Genomic DNA, 18,122 nt, shown 5'->3' on the forward strand with positions numbered 1-18,122 from the left:
AATAAAAACAACCAGACAAGGAGGAAGGGAAGCCTCTTGGATGGCAAGATTAATTTGTATGTTTACTCATAATTTTAGGAAACGGTGACTGTGGAGGCCAGTTCTGGATCCACACGTCCTTCCACAGTGGGGACATAGGTTCCCGGGTGGGAGTTGATCATGGTGAGGGTTTGCCAAGTGTGCCTTCCTCTTAGTTCGTTTCTCCCTTTCGTCCTGAGTTCGAGTGTCTTCAAAGCCCATGACACCTTTGGTAAGGGCTCTTCTCCAATTGCAGCGCTCGCAGGCCAGTGTTTCCCAATTGCTGGTGTTTATATTGCATTTTACATATTACACTTACATTTAAACATGGGCAACCCTTTCACAGGAAGAGGAAAAGTGTAGTGCTTAAGGGATTGAGTGTCGGCTCAGGGCCTTTCCTCCTCTTTTCTTTCTATTATTTCCTAGACAACAAGGTAAATGAATGTTTAGGAGTGATTGCATGAGACATGTTCATAGCTGCCAAGTCCGGATCGTAAAGATCCAGGATCGGCAGCGCGTGCATAACCGGAAGTTGCGTGACGCAACTTCCGGTGGCGCTTCGCCCTTCTAGGGGCACCAGAAAATGGCGGCGCCAGCGCCGGAAGTCGCTTCCGCGCATGACCAGAAACACGTAAAAGCGACTTCCGACGCCGGCGCCGCCATTTTCTGATGCCCATAGAAGGGCAAACCGCAACCGGAAGTCGCGTCACGCAACTTCCGGTCATGCGCGGAAGCGACTTCAGACGCCGACGGCGCCATTTTCTGGTGCCCATAGAAGGGCAAAGCGGCACCAGAAAAATGGCCGCCGGGAAGAAGCAAATTAAAGGGACAATGCCGGGATTTTCCGCCAAATGGGAGACCGCCGGGAAACGGTAAGAAAAAAGGGGTTTTCCCGGCAGATATGGGATTCTTGGCAGCTATGCATGTTGCAGAATGCAAGGCGTTTTATTTCCCTGGCTGTGTATGGACCATGAACTCCAGCACTACTGCCTTTGCTCTGAGAAGAACTTTCCCATTTCACCTAAGGGAAAACAGAAACATTATAACTTTATTCTCCAGGTGAATTATGCATTACTTAATAACATGACAGGCCGAAATTACTGCAGGCCTAAATTGCCGTCCGCTTTCTTGAAATCCAGCGATGAATTACCATTCCCAAAATATTAAGAAACCCCAAAAGGTCATTAAAAAAAACTACTAGAGAAGGCCCCTTTGGGAAGGACTAATTAAAAACGCTGACTAAATAGCTGCTTTCAGTGAAAAGAGAGCTCTCCAGCCTTGCATCAAAACAATCTCCAAAATGACTTTAAAAGGCAAGCAAATTCATAAGAGGAAATATGTTAATAATTCATCAGATTGCCGAGGCTTCGGCTACAAGGGTGGGGTGGAAATAAGTGTTGCTAAATTACCGAATATGCATTCCATATTGGCAAGGCAAGACTGATTGAAAGAGATCTCCTCCTATTAACAGGAGGGGTAATTTTATGTACATATATCGAGAGACTTCCCTGGGCAGAGCAGAGGGCGGGGGGGGTTCTTTGCAGTACCAGTTAGCTTGTTTGCAGTGTAATTGCATTTAGACCAAGGTCTTCTGAAGGAAACGACTGACTAAATTAGCATTAACCAGGTTCCTGTGGGGCTCGGTGCATTGTGGGAGAAGCGGTCTCGCCTCCAGAAAGGACGGGGTGACCGAGTAGAGGCCAGGTGCTGACAAGGCATGGCGTTAATTGCTTTTCCCAAACGGGGTAAGTTTTATCACTTGGGGGAAATAGAAAAAAAGGGGGGAGAAATATCAGGCAAAGTGTAGGACTTAAACCTCCTCTTCATTTTTCATCCTCCCATCCTTCTTTTTTTATTCATTTTATACATACAAATAAAACAAACAACACAAAAAAATTACTTCTCATTAATCATAACTTTCCTTAACATCATTAGGTGACTTCCCTCAGTCCCCTCCATCTAAATTTCATTTCTATTCATCTTTGGCAATTTCATACAATTTACAAATAAACCATTTCTGCACTAATTCTATACTTAACCTACATTCTACCTTTACACCGAAAGCCTATATTTACTTCCCTAAGGGATCTTAAATACAGTGTCACCATATTTTTTTTCAAATATCATTGGAATTTCTTCCAATCTTCTTCCACCGTCTCTTCTTCCTGGTCGCGGAGTCTCCCAGTCAGTTCAGCAAGTTCCATAAAGTCTGTCATCTTTATCTGGCAATCGTCTATACTTGGTATATCTTGAGTCTTCCGATTCTTGGCGAGGGGTAGCCTCGCAGCAGCTGTGGCATACAGAAAGAAAGTAATATCTTTTTGGGGGGGGGGACTTCTTCCCCTACTATTCTAAGTAGAAAGGGTTCTGGTTTTTTAAAAAAATAAATGTGTTTTTCAACACCCTTTTCAACTCATTGTAAATCTTTTCCCAGAAGTCTTTTACTTTGGGGCATGTCCACCACATGTGACCAAAGGTTCCTTCTTCATCCTCCCATCCTTCTTGGGCTCCCTTCATTCAAGTGCAGGGAAGGCTTCGCCACCTCCCTCCCTCTTTCTAAATCCAGATTCGGGGTGGGACTATACCACAGGAGGATGAGGCAGGAGAAGGGACTGTATTTCGGCTGCTGGATCAGCCCCGCGCCCTCCTTGACAAATGCAACTTCATTTTGTGAACCACCCTGAGATCTGCGGGTATACAAATTTAATAAATAATTCCTGTTCTCCCAGTGGCCAGTAAGGTGCCCCAAATGGGAATCCTCAACAGCATTCTGCCTTTGTATTAGGCCCTGGAAACTGGTATTCAGGGGCATCGCCGTTCTTGGAGATGGAGGCGGAATGTAGCTATCAGAGTTGTTATTTTTATTTATTGAGTTTATATACCGCCCTATACCCGGAGGTCTCAGGGAGGTTCACAGAACAAAATCAAAATAGAAAACTACAAAATATATAACCAAAATAAAAACAACAACCCAATAACCCCTCACTCCCCAAAAGAGCCACATTTTAAATGGCCACCGGATGTCCATCAAATCAACCAAAGGCCTGGTTAAAAAAGAACGTTTTTGCTTGGCGCCTAAAGGTGTATAATGGAGGCACTAGGCGAACTTCTCTGGGGAGAGCATTCCAGAGACAGGGAGCCACTGGAGAGAAGGCCCCGTTCTCACGTTGCCACCCACCATACCTCTCAAGGAGGGGGGGGCACAGGATCTCAGAGTCCAGGTAGGTTCATATGGAAAGAGGCGGTCCTTGAGGTATTGCGGTCCTGAGTTGGCAGCCATGGACAGCCTTTTCCTCTACAAATTTATCCAATCCTCTTTTTAAAGCCATCCAAGCTGGTGGGTGTCGCTGCCTCCTGTGGGGATGAGTTCCATAGGTTAATCTGTGCTGTGTGAAGAACTGCCTCCTTTTGTCTGTCGCTACCTCTTGTGGGAGCTGCTGAATGCGCCTCGTGCAAGCAGAACTAGTGCATCTCTAACCCAGCTTTGCCTCTGCTGTGCTGTCTTTCTGCCCATAATCGTAGGGTTGTAGAGTGGGGAGGGACCCCCAGGGGCCATCTAGTCCAACCCCCCTTCATTGTAGGAATCACAACTGAAGCATCCATGGACTTTGTGGACTCTGCTTCATGGGAGGTTTTTTTAAAGCAGAGGTTGGATGTCACAGGCGCTTGAGTGGCGATTCCCAGCATTGCAGGGGGTTGGACTAGATGACCCTCGGGGTTCCTTCCAGCTCTACAATTCTATGCTGATGCAGGCAGTTTATAATGTGTTCTTCCACCCTGGGACTGAAATGGTTCTTCCCAGAGCCTCAAAAACTTCAAGGTTCTTCCCAGAGCCTCAAAAACTTCAGAACCTTCATATACAGTAGTACCTCGGGTTACAAACGCTTCAGGTTACAAACGCTTCAGGTTACAAACTCTGCTAACCCAGAAATAGTACCTCAGGTTAAGAACTTTGCTTCAGGATGAGAACAGAAATTGTGTGGCGGCAGCGGGAGGCCCCATTAGCTAAAGTGGTGCTTCAGGTTAAGAACGGTTTCAGGTTAAGAAGAGACCTCCGGAACGAATTAAGTTCTTAACCAGAGGTACCACTGTATGTCTTTGTGTGGAAATACCCCAAACTTAGTATCCTCTTGCACCCCTTACCTTATTTCTCATGCCAGCTCCAAAAGCCAATGTGTCTCAGAAAGTGGCTCAAGTTATGGTTTTGTTCTGACTTCAACACATATTATAAGACTGAGTGTGTATCCCTCCAGCTAAACTCACATCCTGTCACTGCTTTCATGTAAATCAATCTTCTACTGTATTAGTTACTTGAACAGCAAACAAACTTAAGACATGCAGATGATTAAAAAAAATAGCTGGCTTGCGGTAGAAGAAGGATTAATGTGTGGTTGAATCTCAGGTCCCTTCTGCACCACACAAGGGGTATCAGATCACTTTATAAACAGTCATGGCTTCTCCCCAAATAATTCTGGGAACTGCAGGTCAATAAGGATGCTGAGAGTTGTTGAGAGACTTATTCCCCTCCCAGATCCACAATTCCCAGAGTGTTTTAACAATCGATCCCTCTTACTAGAGGAGAGCAGAGAACTCTCTAACAAACTACAGTTCCCAGAATTCTCTGGGGAAAGCGACAATGATTTAAAGTGCTCTGCCGCCCCTTTCACTGTATCGTGCGCAGATGGGGCCTGAGATAAAAGAGGCAGATGAAATGAAAAGGCAAAGGCAAGCCTGCCACCCTCTAGGCTGCAACTCAGACCAGGAGAGAACAAGATCAGAGAGAGGCTTTTCTTCGGAGGAGGAGAACTGGCCTGAGCGGGATTAGATATTCTAGGAATAACCAGTAGCAGAGATCAAGCTTCAATCCGTTGCTAACAGATCTGTGACGGGGAAATCAAAGCAGTTCTAAATGTGGAGACTAGGGAGCAATAGGGGGGGGATGGCGCAGTGCCCAGTTGAGACTGAAGAAGCATGGTTGCCACATTTGTCGGCGATCATCCCTTCTCACTTCAAGAAGCCCTCGGCTCAACAAGCCAATCTGAGAAAGAAGAAAGGAAGCACTCTCCCCTGCTCCTGTTGCCCCTTCCAGTTCAGAGAAAATCTGAGTATTTCTCTCTAGCGTGCTCTGCTGGAAGAGCTCTTCTGGATCAAGCCAAAAGCTCACGTAGCCGAGCATCCTGTTCTCACAGCGGCCAACCATATGGCCATAACAGGAAGCAGGTGAGCAGGACCTGAGTGGCACAGCGCTCTCCACACCTGTAATTCCCAGCAGCTTTCATACAGAGGGGCACAGCCTCCCACCATGGGAACAGTCATCATCACGTGACAGGAAGTAGTACCTCATTGATCTCCCAGAAACGGCACCAGTTCTGCGTCTGAAGGGTGCAAACTGCCTTGCGCCGTACAGGGCGAGCTTTGATTCCAGTGAATGTGCATAGATCCCCGTAAATGTGCCGGCAATTCTTTGGTATGTTCCATGTATCAGAAGGCTGATCGCCAAAGAATTGATGCTTTTGGATTATGGTGCTGGAGGAGACTCTTGAGAGTCCCATGGACTGCAAGAAGATCAAACCTATCCATTCTGAAGGAGATCAGCCCTGAGTGCTCCCTGGAAGGACAGATCGTGAAGCTGAGGCTCCAATACTTTGGCCACCTCATGAGAAGAGAAGGCTCCCTGGAAAAGACCCTGATGTTGGGAAAGATTGAGGGCACTAGGAGAAGGGGACGACAGAGGACGAGATGGTTGGACAGTGTTCTCGAAGCTACCAACATGAGCCTGACCAAACTGCGGGAGGCAGTGAAAGACAGGAGTGCCCGGCGTGCTATGGTCCATGGGGTCACAAAGAGTCGGACATGACTAAACGACTAAACAACAACAACAACAACATGTATCACTTGTTAGCATCTGTCTGTCTTGAGAGAAAATGGAGTGTGCCTCCAGGGGCGAAGTCAAGCCTCTGCATTAACAGCCACCAGCCCTGTGGCACAAGGCTGGGCAGTGGACAGTGGCGAACGGTGCCGCTTGGCTGCCCGGGGCAGCAGTCCCTGGGGGCAGGGCATCGCTCCGCAGCACGCATGCGTCCTGATGTCACGGCGTGCACCAGGATGAGCGCACCTCGGGCTGCCCGGCCTGCTCGCTTGCCTCTCCTCTCTGAACACACAGAGCACGAGGAATGCAGTTCGGCAGCAGAGACAGAAAGGGAGGAGGGCGGAGAAGAGGACCTCCCCACTCCCAGCAAGCTCCGCCGTGCGGCGAGCTGCTCCACCCCGCTGGCCCGGCCACTCTCTTGAGTGGCATGTAAAGCAGCCAACAGAGCCTCACCGTTGGCTGCTTTACATGCCAGTCTCAATGGAGTGGCTGGCCCACCCAGCGGGGTGGGGCAGCTCGCCGCACGTAGCTTGCTGGGCTGGGGCGCAGTGCAGCGCCATAAGAGGACAGGCTCCCATGTTTTAAGGCAACTGCTCCCCGCCCCAGCCCAGCAAGCTTCGCACGGCGAGCTGCCCCGCCCCGCCAGGCGGGCCAGCCACTCTGTTGAGTGGTGGATGGCAGCCAGGACATTGGGGCCTTCTCCTCGATGGCGGTGGCTGCATCAGCAGTGGAGGTGTGGAGGCACCGCTGCCACCCACAGAGTGGAGCTAGGGGCGGCCCACCCCTTCCCCCCCCCGTTGCTACGCCCCTGTGTTTGGAGGTTCTGGGCTGCCCAGACAACAAGACCCCCGCCCTCGTCCTCGCCGATGTGATCCAAAGGAAAGCAGAGCAACACATTTGGCACCAGCTTGGCTGCAGCAGTTGCCGGAAGCAGGCGTACAAGGCACCGTCCAACTGCCTTAGGGACTCCGCTCTGGATTTGTGTAGGGTTTACACCTTCGCCGCCTCTTCTCCTGAATAGGAGGTTTAGGGTCAGAGTTTTCCTTCTCCTAGATGGGCTGCCTTAGTAGTGATGGGGAACCTGCAGATTCTGTTGGACTACATCTCCCAACATCCCTGACCGGTGGCCATGATGGCTGGGGCTGATGGGATCCAACAACTTGGGAGAGGTTCTTCCGCACCTCGATAAAGCTTTCCCTGGGCAGGATCCTTTCAGGCAGCTTGGGGCAGGGACTCGCGTATTTGAGCTGCTCCACCAGTCTGTGCTTAGAGGGATTTCCCCTCTAGGCAGGAGGGTTCATAAGATGCATCCTTTGCCACACACCCATATGCAAACGGAGGTTGCAGTAGCAAAAGCACAGAACTGGGGCTTTGTACTGAAGATTTAGTGCAAATTTGTAAGACTTTGAAGGTTTGGTGTCAGTTCTATTTCCAAATGTACCATATTACACACACACACACAATTTTTTTTTTTATTGTCAAGTTCTTTGCGGTTTTAATACATGTCTATTTTTTTTATTATTGCACCACGATTTCAAACTGTTGAAAGCCTCCAGGCGTGGCGCTTGGCCACTGGGAGGGCAGGATTAAGAAATAAGCTTCTGACGCTTTCTCTCCTCCGCGCAGCCACCCCTGTGTGATTCGTGGGCAGGTGATGACATCGGACGGGACCCCGCTCGTCGGCGTGAATATCAGCTTTGTCAACAACCCTCTTTTCGGCTACACTATCAGCAGGCAGGATGGCAGGTATGTATGGGGGCCCCTTTCCGCCTTTTCATTGCATGAAGTGCAAGGCTGGCTTCAAAGCAGAGGCTTGGCTATGAACATCAGCTTGTCTGTTTCATAGGGTGCTTGCAGATTCCTTTCATTCCTTGCTGGGTCTGGACTGGCACTAATAAATAAGTAGGCTGCGAATTAGGTGGGGGAGTCAGACCCTTCCAACTTCTGAGGAAAGCTGCTACTCCCGATACTACCTTTGAAGGTGACCTGGAAACGACAACTAATCCAGAATGCGGCAGCTAGACTGGTGACTGGGAGCGGCTGCCAAGACCACATAACACCGGTCTTGAAAGATCTACATTGGCTCCCAGTACGTTTCAAAGTGTTGGTGCTGACCTTTAAAGCCCTAAACAGCCTCGGGCCAGTAGACCTGAAGGAGCATCTCTGCCCCCATCGTTCAGCCTGGACACTAAGGTCCAGCACCGAGGGCCTTCTGGCAGTTCCCTCCCTGCGAGAAGTGAGATTATAGGGAACCAGGCAGAGGGCCTTCTCGGTGGTGGCGCCCGCCCTGTGGAACGCCCTCCCATCAGATGTCAAGGAAATAAACAACTATCGGACTTTTAGAAGACATCTGAAGGCAGCCCTGTTTAGGGAAGTTTTTAATGTTTGATGTTTTATCACATTATTATTATTATTATTATTATTATTATTATTATTATTATTATTATTTTGCAAGCCACCCACAGTGGCTGGGGAAACCCAGCCAGATGTGTGGCATATAAATAATAAATTGTTGTTGTTGTTGTTAATATTATTATTATTAGGCGATGGGTGGGGGAAAATAGGCAATCCTACTTAGTGGTAGCCAGGTAAATGCACTTCCTACCACGGGGTATTGCAAATAAGGGAAAGAATTGGCTTAAACTACAGTGGGAAAAGTAGGGATTGGTTGCTGTGCATAGAATCATAGAGTTGGAAAGAACCCCAGAGTGTCTCCTAATCCAGTGTTTCTCAACCAGTGTGCCTCCAGATGTTTTGGGACTACAACTCCCATCATTCCTGACCGCTGGTCTTGCTAGCTAGGGATGATGGGAGTTGTAGTCCCAAAACATCTGGAGGCACACTGGTTGAGTAACACTGTCCTAATCCAACCCCCTGCAATGCAGGAATCTAAACTAAAGACAGTCATCCAACCTCTGCTTAGAAACCTCCAAGGAAGCTGGACCTGGCGGGAAATGGAATCCAACAATACATGGAAGGCCTTGGTGTAGACCAGGCATCCCCAAACTGCAGCCCTCCACATGTTTTGGCCTACAACTCCCATGATCCCTAGCTAACAGGAACAGTGGTCGCGGAAGATGGGAATTGTAGTCCAAAACATCTGGAGGGCCGAAGTTTGGGAATGCCTGATGTAGATAGTAAAAGACCAAACCAGCCAAATTCCAGAAAATTCAATGGAAAGCGCTTGAGTTATAATAATGGCGATCTTTTGTGGTTTGTGAAGCTGCCTCGATGTATAAGGGTCATGATTCAGTGGTACAGCATCTGCTTTGGTTGCAGAAGGTCCCTTGCTCATTCCCCATCGTCTCCAGGTAAACTCCTCTCTGAACCCCCAGAGAGATGGTTGCAATCCTTGTAAATTATGCCGAGCTACAGGCACCAGCGGCCTTTGTCAATATGAGGCAGCTTCCAGCCTGCCATTCCTCCCCACCGACACTGGTTTTAGCTGCCTTATCGCGCAGCGCACAGTGTCCTCTTAAGCATCTCAGGTGCGTGCTGCGTTGAAACATTGGAAACCTCAGTGTAGTAGTAGCACCGGCTGTTTTCCGGGTGCCATGGCTGAGTCCCAGCCGTGCCAGGAGAACGGAGGAGTGGGGCGTTCCAAGGGGACTAGGGAGAGGGCCGCTAAGGCTGCGTGCATTTCCACCTCAGCGGAAAAGTTCGCAGGGCCAAGCTGTAAAACTCGCTCTTCTTTTTTCAACAACAAAATTCTCGCTTTGAGCCGTTGACTAGGTAGGCCTGCAGACCGCACGCTTCTGAAAGAGCTTTCGCAAAGGCCAGGCCATCCTCTTGTCAGAGAGAACGCTTTGATGCTTCTTGATAGGAGGAGAGTTTTGCTGCCGGTTTTCGTTTTGATTCCACCGGTGTGGGTCTTATCTCTCTTTCTCGTTCCTTCATCGCTTCTTGGCCTCATCAAGGTAACTTCAAGGCGAAGGCAGGAGCCGATGACTTAGCTGCATCTCCCGCAACAACAATGTAGCCTCTGTGTTTTCGTCGCCTGCTTGAGATCGATTCCTTCCCTTTTTTCCCTCAGCCCAGTTTCACGGCTGTGCCGAAAGGAAGCACATTTCTAAAGCTCATTAGAGTTCACTGTTCCTGGCAACTCCGCTTGCCAGTGAGGCAAAGAAGAGATGCTTTCATTTATAAACGACCCTTCTTTTTCCAGCCGCTTGTTGAACTCCTTTTTATTTTTTAGTATTTAAAAGGAAAACAACCCCAGTGCTTTTTGTAGTCACCCCGCCCCCCCCCGACCACGACATTTCATCCTCAGCCCCAGGCTGCTTTCCAGGCTTTGCCAAATGCTAACTAACTGTTAAAAATGTTTAAAAATGTTAAAACTGTTTTAAAAAATGCCCTCGTCAAGACTTAAATGCTCTTCATTTCGCTGGCAAGCAACAAACGGAGGCTTTTAAAAGCGAGCGGCCAGAGTTTTTGATGTCCCTATTTGAATTGCAGAATAAACATCTCACTTCATTTATATATATATTTTGAAAAAAAGATTTTTTTAAAAATGGAAGTGTTTTATTATCACTTTATGCCAAAAAAGAAAAGAATCTATCCTGTCTAAAGCACACATTTGGGATGATCCCAGGTTTTCGTCTCCAGAGCTGTAAGGCTGTGGACACACTAACCTGTTCAAAGCACAAAAGGGTGGGTTTCCCCCAATGTGGAACTGTTTGTGCCTATCCTTACCATGCTGTTTACATTCTAGACCAGGGGTCAGCAAACCTTTTCAGCAGGGGACCGGTCCACTGTCCCTCAGACCTTGTGGGGGGCCAGACTATATTTAAAAAAAGAAAAGAAAAGAATTCCTATGCCCCACAAATAACCCAGAGAGGCATTTTACATAAAATGACACATTCTACTCATGTAAAAACATGCTGCTTCCCGGACCGTCCGTGGGCCAGATTAAGAAGGTGATTGGGCCGCATCCGGCCCCCGGGCCTTAGTTTGGGAACCCCTGTTCTAGACTGCCGTCAACCAAGGCTGGGTGTAGTTACAGTGGTGCCTCGCTATACGAATTTAATTCGTTCCATGGGTCTTCCCTTATAACGAAAAATTCGTCTAGCGAATCCCATAGGAATGCATTGAATTTTTTTTTGAATTTTTTTTTGCCCATAGGAACGCATTAATTGAATTTCAATGCATTCCTATGAGAAACCGCGATTCGCTAGATGAATTTTTCATAAAATGAATTTGTCTAGCGAGGCAATCTCCGCTCGAAAAATCCTTTCGTTAAGCGGAAATTTAGTTAAGCAGGGCATTTGTTAAGTGAGGCACCACTGTGTTTTATACACAGTGGGAAGCTGTCCTCTTAATGAGGTTATCCTGCACTTGCCCAGGTGCATAGAGAAAGAAGAGGTGGTTGCAATCTTTATTATTATTGACATTTTATTGGAATAATTTCATTTATAAAAAGACCGAGTGAGAAAAGAAATAAAAAAGTGAGTGAGATTGAAAAAAGGGTGTGTGTGTGTTACATTTATATTCTTTGTAAGCTCTTTCCAGGTATCATTGTATTCATCCAAAGAAAGTCTGTGTCAATAAGCTGTCCATTCTTAAGTTGCCAATGTTGCCGTGTTGTTGAGCCAAGGAGAATCGTATCTCTGTTCTTCCGGTTCATCAGCATCAGTCTCTCAGCCACCATTAGGGCACATGGAATCCATTCTCACTGTCCTGTTGTCAATTTCCTTACATTGGGTATACAGTTCAAGAGAATATTCACCTCTGAAAATCTCAATTTTTCCCCCCCATAGCGTCTTCTTTATATAGTCCAGCAATCTTGGTGGTTTCAGCCTAGGTGTATGCCCACCCAAAGCACCATTGGACAGGTGTGAATACGTTCTTGGGACCCCCTATGTCTGCTTTCATTCGTTGCCAAGCTGACACGCTGTGGGGGATTGCAGAATCAATCTGCAACATATGTTTCTTTTCGAAACGAAGCCAGTTTCTCGGGAAGCGCTTTTCAGGCGCGAAGAATACTCCATAGATCTGGATAGTGTGCAGACAAAAAAATAACAACTACCATATTTTTCCGTGTATAAGACGCCCCCCTATTTTTGGGGACTCAAATTTAAGAAAACAGGGGGAGGTGGCACTTTTTTTGCAGAGGGTTGCCCAGAGTTGATGAATTTTTTTGGGAGGGATTACCCAGAGTTGTTGAGCTTTCGTGGGGGGGCGGGGTTGCTGAAAATCGCTCACGCGCCACAAAAATCCACCTCTCGTCTGTCCCATTGCCGGCAGACGCTGCCAATCGCCCGCCCAATTGCCTCAACAGCAGCCAATCAACACCACCCATTAACACAGCAACCAATAACACGCACAATGCCCGCTGACAGCACCAGCAGCAACCAATCAAATGTCCTCACTATGCACTATCCATGTATAAGACAACCTCCACTTTTTAGCACAATTTTTAGAGGAAAAAAACCTAGTCTTATACACTGAAAAGTATGGTAGTTTCCATGGATTCTATAACAAAATGCTCCCTGTGTACACCGCTTAAATTAGACTGGTTCATAGGTTCCGTCCGGTGGTTACTTTCCAGCGTGACCCAGGAACTGGGAAGCTCAATGAAGGGTTGAGCTGCACAGATTTCCAACGCCTGGTTCTTGTGTTTACATTGATAGCTTTGACCTGGTGACCAACGGCGGCATCTCCATCATCTTGCATTTCGAACGGGCACCTTTCATCACCCAGGAGCACACCCTCTGGCTGCCATGGGACCGCTTCTTTGTCATGGAGACCATCGTCATGAGACACGAAGAGAACGACATCCCCAGCTGCGACCTGAGCAACTTTGCCCGGCCCAACCCTGTGGTCTCGCCTTCCCCTCTGACGGCGTTCGCCAGCTCCTGCTCAGAGAGAGGTCCCATCGTCCCGGAGATACAGGTAGGACACAAGGGGGAGAAAGGGCATTTCTGATCGCAGGTCCTGCTTGTTGGTACTGAGCATGGAGGTTGTGGTCTCAGAGCCCAGCTCAACGTGGGGAAAATGAGCAAGCCAAATGGACACGTACATACGTTAGAACCAGCATTAACAAAATATTGTGTTGTGATTAAAGGTAAAGGTAAAGGGACCCCTGACCATTAGGTCCACTCGTGACCGACTCTGGGGTTGCGGCGCTCATCTCACGTTATTGGCCAAGGGAGCCGGCGTACAGCTTCCAGGTCATGCAGCCAGCTTGACAAAGCCGCTTCTGGCGAACCAGAGCAACGCACGGAAACACCCTTTACCTTCCCGCTGTAGCAGTACCTATTTATCCACATGCACTTTGATGTGCTTTCGAACTGCTAGGTTGGCAGGAGCTGGGACCAAACAACGGGAGCTCACCCCGTCGCGGGGATTCGAACCGCTGGCCTTCTGATTGGCAAGCCCTAGGCTCTGTGGTTTAACCCACAGATTAAAGCAGTGATAATGCCAGATTTAAAAAAATTAAGACACTTAAAAAAAACAGTTAAACCAAATTTTAGCACATCTATAAGTCAGCTTATGGGCCAGCCAAAGCCTTGTCTAATTATAAACGCCTTTGCTTGTGAAAAGGCCAAACTACATGTTGCATGTACAGTGGTATCTTGGTTCTCAAAGTTAATCCGTTCCAGAAGTCGGCTCCAAAACCAAAAGCGTTCCAAAACCAAGGCACGCTTTCCCATAGAAAGTAATGCAAAATGGATTAATCCGTTCTAGACTTTTAAAAACAACACCTAAAACAGTATTCTAGATTCAGGTAGGTAGCCGTGTTGGTCTGACGCAGTTGAAATAAAAAATTAAAAAATAGTCCAGTAGCACCTCAGATACCAGCTAAGTTTGTTCTGGGTATAAGCTTTCATGTGCACGGACACTTCTTCAGATACCACCTAAAACAGCAATTTGACATGAATTTTACTATTTGACGAGACCATTGATCCACAAAATGAAAGCAATAAACAATGTACTGCAGTCACACAATCAGTGGCTGAACTGGGTTCCACACAGTCACAAAAACAAACAAAAAAGAGCCGCAAAAACACAAAATGAATAGCAAAAACAGACAGACCTCAGCGTAACACTGAAAACGGAAGTGTGGCACTCAAAATGGAAGTGTGGCACTCAAAACGGAGCACGTTCGCCTTCTGAAAAAAGTTCGCAAACCGGAACACTTACTTCTGGGTTTGCAGTGTTTGGGCTCCAATTTGTTTGAGTACCAAGGCATTGGAGAACCAAGGTAGCACTGTAGTTTATTTGCTGGGCAGGCACTGCTAAATGCAAAGCAGCCACGGATGGTAGACTTGAGAACCAATGTGTTTCGAGGAGGGGCAAGCAAGGATAACACTTCCCTTGCCCCCAATTTGTCTGTTCAAAATCCTCCTCCTCAGCTACCATTTTCCCATGAGAGGGAAAAAAGATACAGGGGGACAATGCCCTTTCCTTAAACAACAGAAAACCAACAACCGGGGAGAATCTTTAATAGACCAATGCCTTCAAAGAGAGGGTTAAACAGCCACTCGCATAGCATTCCTCCCCCCTTTTCAACCTGATACAACTCTTTTAATGCTTTGCATATAAAAAGGGAGCAGGGTTTTAGCATTTGGGGGAGTTGTGTCCATGCTTTGCATGCACAAGGTCCTATTTCCAGTCCTTGATATCCTTGCATAAGGTGTTGAAAGAGTCCTGCCTGAAACCTGGAGAGCTGCTGCCAGTCAGAGTAGACACAACTGGGCTAGATGCACCAGCGGTTTTGACTTGTAAAAAAATCCAGCCTCCTGTGTTACTCAAGCAAAGTACACATGGCCTTTCCCCTCCTTATACAAACACACACACACACACACACACACACACACACACTTTTCTCTCTGCACAAATGCTTACTTCCCCTCGGGGTCTCGGACTAATTTGCATAGGCATTTGCATATTTTTAATATTTAAAGCTTGCTGCTCACGTTGCCATTATTTGTTTCTGCCCGTATCTGATCGACTGGCAGGGAAACGCCGGTTAACAACAGTCACCAGCAGAGACAATCTGCAATTGTCTCTGCTTGTGAGAAGGAGGGAAAAACCCCTTCATTCCCAGAGCTATGTTATTTACAATTCGATGGGAGGAAAACGTAGGAAAGAAAAGGGACTCAGAAATTATCACTCAAGGCTTTGCAGCGTGCAGAGAGGGGGAATAAAGCAGGCAAAAGGAATCCAAATTATCTGGCATCTTGCAATGCCTTTCCTACCTCCTGTTCATGCTCAGCAGCCACTGGGTGAAAGGAGCAATGGGGTGAGATTTTTCAGAAACAGAGGGAGATCCCAGTGCGAAACCTGCCTGGCTTGTGGGTTGAGAATGCTGCTTTATAAAAAAGACTATCCCTTGGGAATTGTAGGGATAGAACTACCTAAATTGTATAGGAATTTATTCAGGTATGCGACGACAGCGGCAAAGAAAGTTACTTGCCCAAAAATGGGAAGAAGTAGTGGTCCCGGTAAAGGAAGAATGGATACAAAAACTTATGGAATGCACAGAAATGGCAAAATGAAGAATAAGAAATGAAGATAACAAAACTTTTTATAAAAGAATGGAAATGGTTTGTTGAATATTTACAGATAAATTGTAAGCAGATAAAAACACTGGCTGGGTTACTGTAATAACCTGCACCTAAATAAGAGTATATAGCCATAAAATAAGCCGTAGCAGGATTTTTACGCATTCAAGGAATATAAACCATACCCCAAAAATAAGACATAGTGATCGGCGCAGCAGCAATGCCGGCCGCGGCAGGAGGAGGAGGAGGAAAAGAATAAGACATCCCTGGAAAAAAGCCATAGTGGGGTTTTTTTTAGGAAAAATAAATATAAGATGGTGTCTTATTTTCGGAGAAACACGGCATTTAAAGAAGATAAATAAATGAGTAAGTTAAGGTAATTTGGATATGCAGAAAGTATTAAAAATAAAAGTTAAGGAACTGCGGAAAGAGGCGGAAGGAAGTCAAGTTTTAAAAAGTTAAAATGATTGTTAAAAGCAGTGAAATGTATATTTCGGAATAGTATAAATAAATAAAAATTGAAGAAGAAGAAGAAGAAGAAGAAGAAGAAGAAGAAGAAGAAGAAGAAGAAGAAGAAGAAGAAGAAGAAGAAGAAGAAGAAGCAGCTTTATGGAAGTGAGTAATGGGCAACTTAAAACCGTTAGGAGAGGCACCTCAACAACTTCCAAATGTGCTGCATCAGGGAGATATTGGGTATCTCATGGCAGGACAGAGTTTCAAGCATAGATGTGCTCTCCCAAGCCCACGTTCCCAGCATGTTTACACTCGTGCCACAGCACCTGACGTGGTCATGCCCACAAAATAGAAAATGGCAGGATCCCCAAGGACGTGCTCCACGGGGAGCTGGCTTCAGGCACCAGGCCCGTTGGCAGACCAACTCTGTGGTACAAAGATGTCTGCAGACGTGGCATGAAGGCTGGCAACCCCAACCCTGCCATGTGGGAATACCTTGCAGACGGGTAAAAGGTTAACCTGGACGGTTAAGTCCAGTCAAAGGTGACTATGGGGTTGCAGCGCTCATCTCGCTTTTCAGGCCAAGGGAGATGGCGTTTGCCCACAGACAGCTTTCCGGGTCATGTAGGCCAGCATGACTAAACCACTTCTGGTGCAACAAAAACCAGAGCGCACGGAAACGCCGTTTACCTTCCCGCTGCAGCGGTACCTATTTATCTACTTGCACTGGCATTCTTTCGAACTGCTAGGTTGGCAGGAGGTGGGACCAAGCAACTGGAGCTCACCCCGTCGCGGGGATTCGAACCGCCGACCTTCTGATTGGCAAGCCCAAGAGGCTGAGTGCTTTAGACCACATGTCCCTAAGTGAGGAGAACCTACTGGGTGTGTGGGTGGCAGGCAGGCCAACTCTAGGGAGAAACCTACCCACTTAACTCCTTCAGTTAGAAGAGAGGACTGTTTGACTAGGTAAAAAGGTAAAAGTAAAGGACCCCTGGATGGTTAAATCCAGTCAAAGGCGACTATGGGGTTGCGGCGCTCATCTCACTTTTCAGGCCGAGGGAGCTGGCGTTTGTCCACTGACAGCTTTCCGGGTCATGTGGCCAGCAGGAATAAACCGCTTCTGGCGCAACGGGACACCGTGACGGAAGCCAGAGCGCACAGAAATGCTGTTTACCTTCCCACCACAGCGGTACCTATTTATCTACTTGCACTGGTGTGCTTTCGAACTGCTAGGTTGGCAGGAGCTGGGACAGAGCAACGGGAACTCACCCCGTCACGGGGATTCGAACCACCGACCTTCTGATCGGCAAGCCCAAGAGGCTCAGTGATTTAGACCACAGCACCACCCGTGTCAGTGTCTGGCAGAGGTAGATTTAGGGGGTTCACCTGCACTGGGCACCGAACCGAGAGGGGGATGCTGCAGCAATGATGAACAATTGAAGGCGAGAGGCAAGGGGGGCACCGAATTTTGTCACTGCCTAGGGTGCCACAGAAATGTTAAAGCCCAAAGTCTGCCATAGGACCTGAAGACAGACAGTCAAGATTGTGTTTCCACAGTGGCTCCCAGAGGAGGAATGACTGCACCGCATGATGTTCCGAAGTGCTGCCATTTTGGAATTCCTTCCATCGTTTTGCACCAAAGCCTTTCGCTGCTCTTTGCTTTCTCCCACAACTGACCTTCGCTATGAGACACTGCATTCGGGCAAGGAAGATGGGCCACGGCGGAACGAAGCAATAATTTAATAACACAGCATCGGGGCAAGATGTTGCAAACAGCGCTTTCTCTCCCATGTGAGCTGACTGCGAAGACAGATTGCATTAAAGGGCCACCTCCCCTTCCTCGGCTTGTAACTGGCTGCGTTGGAGTCCAGCATGCCTGGCAGATAAGCTTGTAAAATAACTTTTTTTATAAAAAAGAAAAGAAAAAGACAAGTTCCTGGCTTTTCCCAGTTCTGTTGTTTTTTCGCCTCATACCCAGCAAGCTATGTAAATTGAAAAGGCTGCATTCGGGGAAAGTAAATATGTATGAGATCAAGAAAAAGGACACTATTAACTTTCCAGGTCTATCAGTTTGTCGAGAGATGCAAAAAGCTCTGGGCTTATAAATTATCACTTCGGGGAAATATTTTGGGGTCCTTGCTAGTAGCTCAAAGCAGCCCTTTTTATTTATTTATTTATTTATTTTCACAATTTAAAGTGGCTTGGAGACAGATGAAAAAAAACTAGTAGGATTTACCTAATCAAAGATCTCTCCATTGATAAAATATATGAGATTT

At 47.3% G+C, this 18,122-nt stretch overlaps 1 protein-coding gene across 5 annotated transcripts in view; it reads left to right on the forward strand.

The window, feature by feature from the left end:
* Positions 1-18,122, forward strand: part of TENM4 (teneurin transmembrane protein 4) — a 632,564-nt gene that overhangs the window by 557,656 nt on the left and 56,786 nt on the right. For all 5 annotated transcript variants that reach the window (XM_088668429.1, XM_088668426.1, XM_088668427.1 and 2 more), the window contains 2 exons: positions 7,514-7,633; positions 12,517-12,778. In XM_088668429.1, coding sequence (XP_088524555.1) covers positions 7,514-7,633; positions 12,517-12,778 — 382 coding nt within the window. The remainder of the gene's footprint in view (positions 1-7,513; positions 7,634-12,516; positions 12,779-18,122) is intronic.

The sequence above is a fragment of the Zootoca vivipara genome, chromosome 4 (genome assembly GCF_965207765.1).
Source record: "Zootoca vivipara chromosome 4, rZooViv2.hap1.1, whole genome shotgun sequence".
Classification (NCBI taxonomy): Eukaryota; Metazoa; Chordata; class Lepidosauria; order Squamata; family Lacertidae; genus Zootoca; species Zootoca vivipara.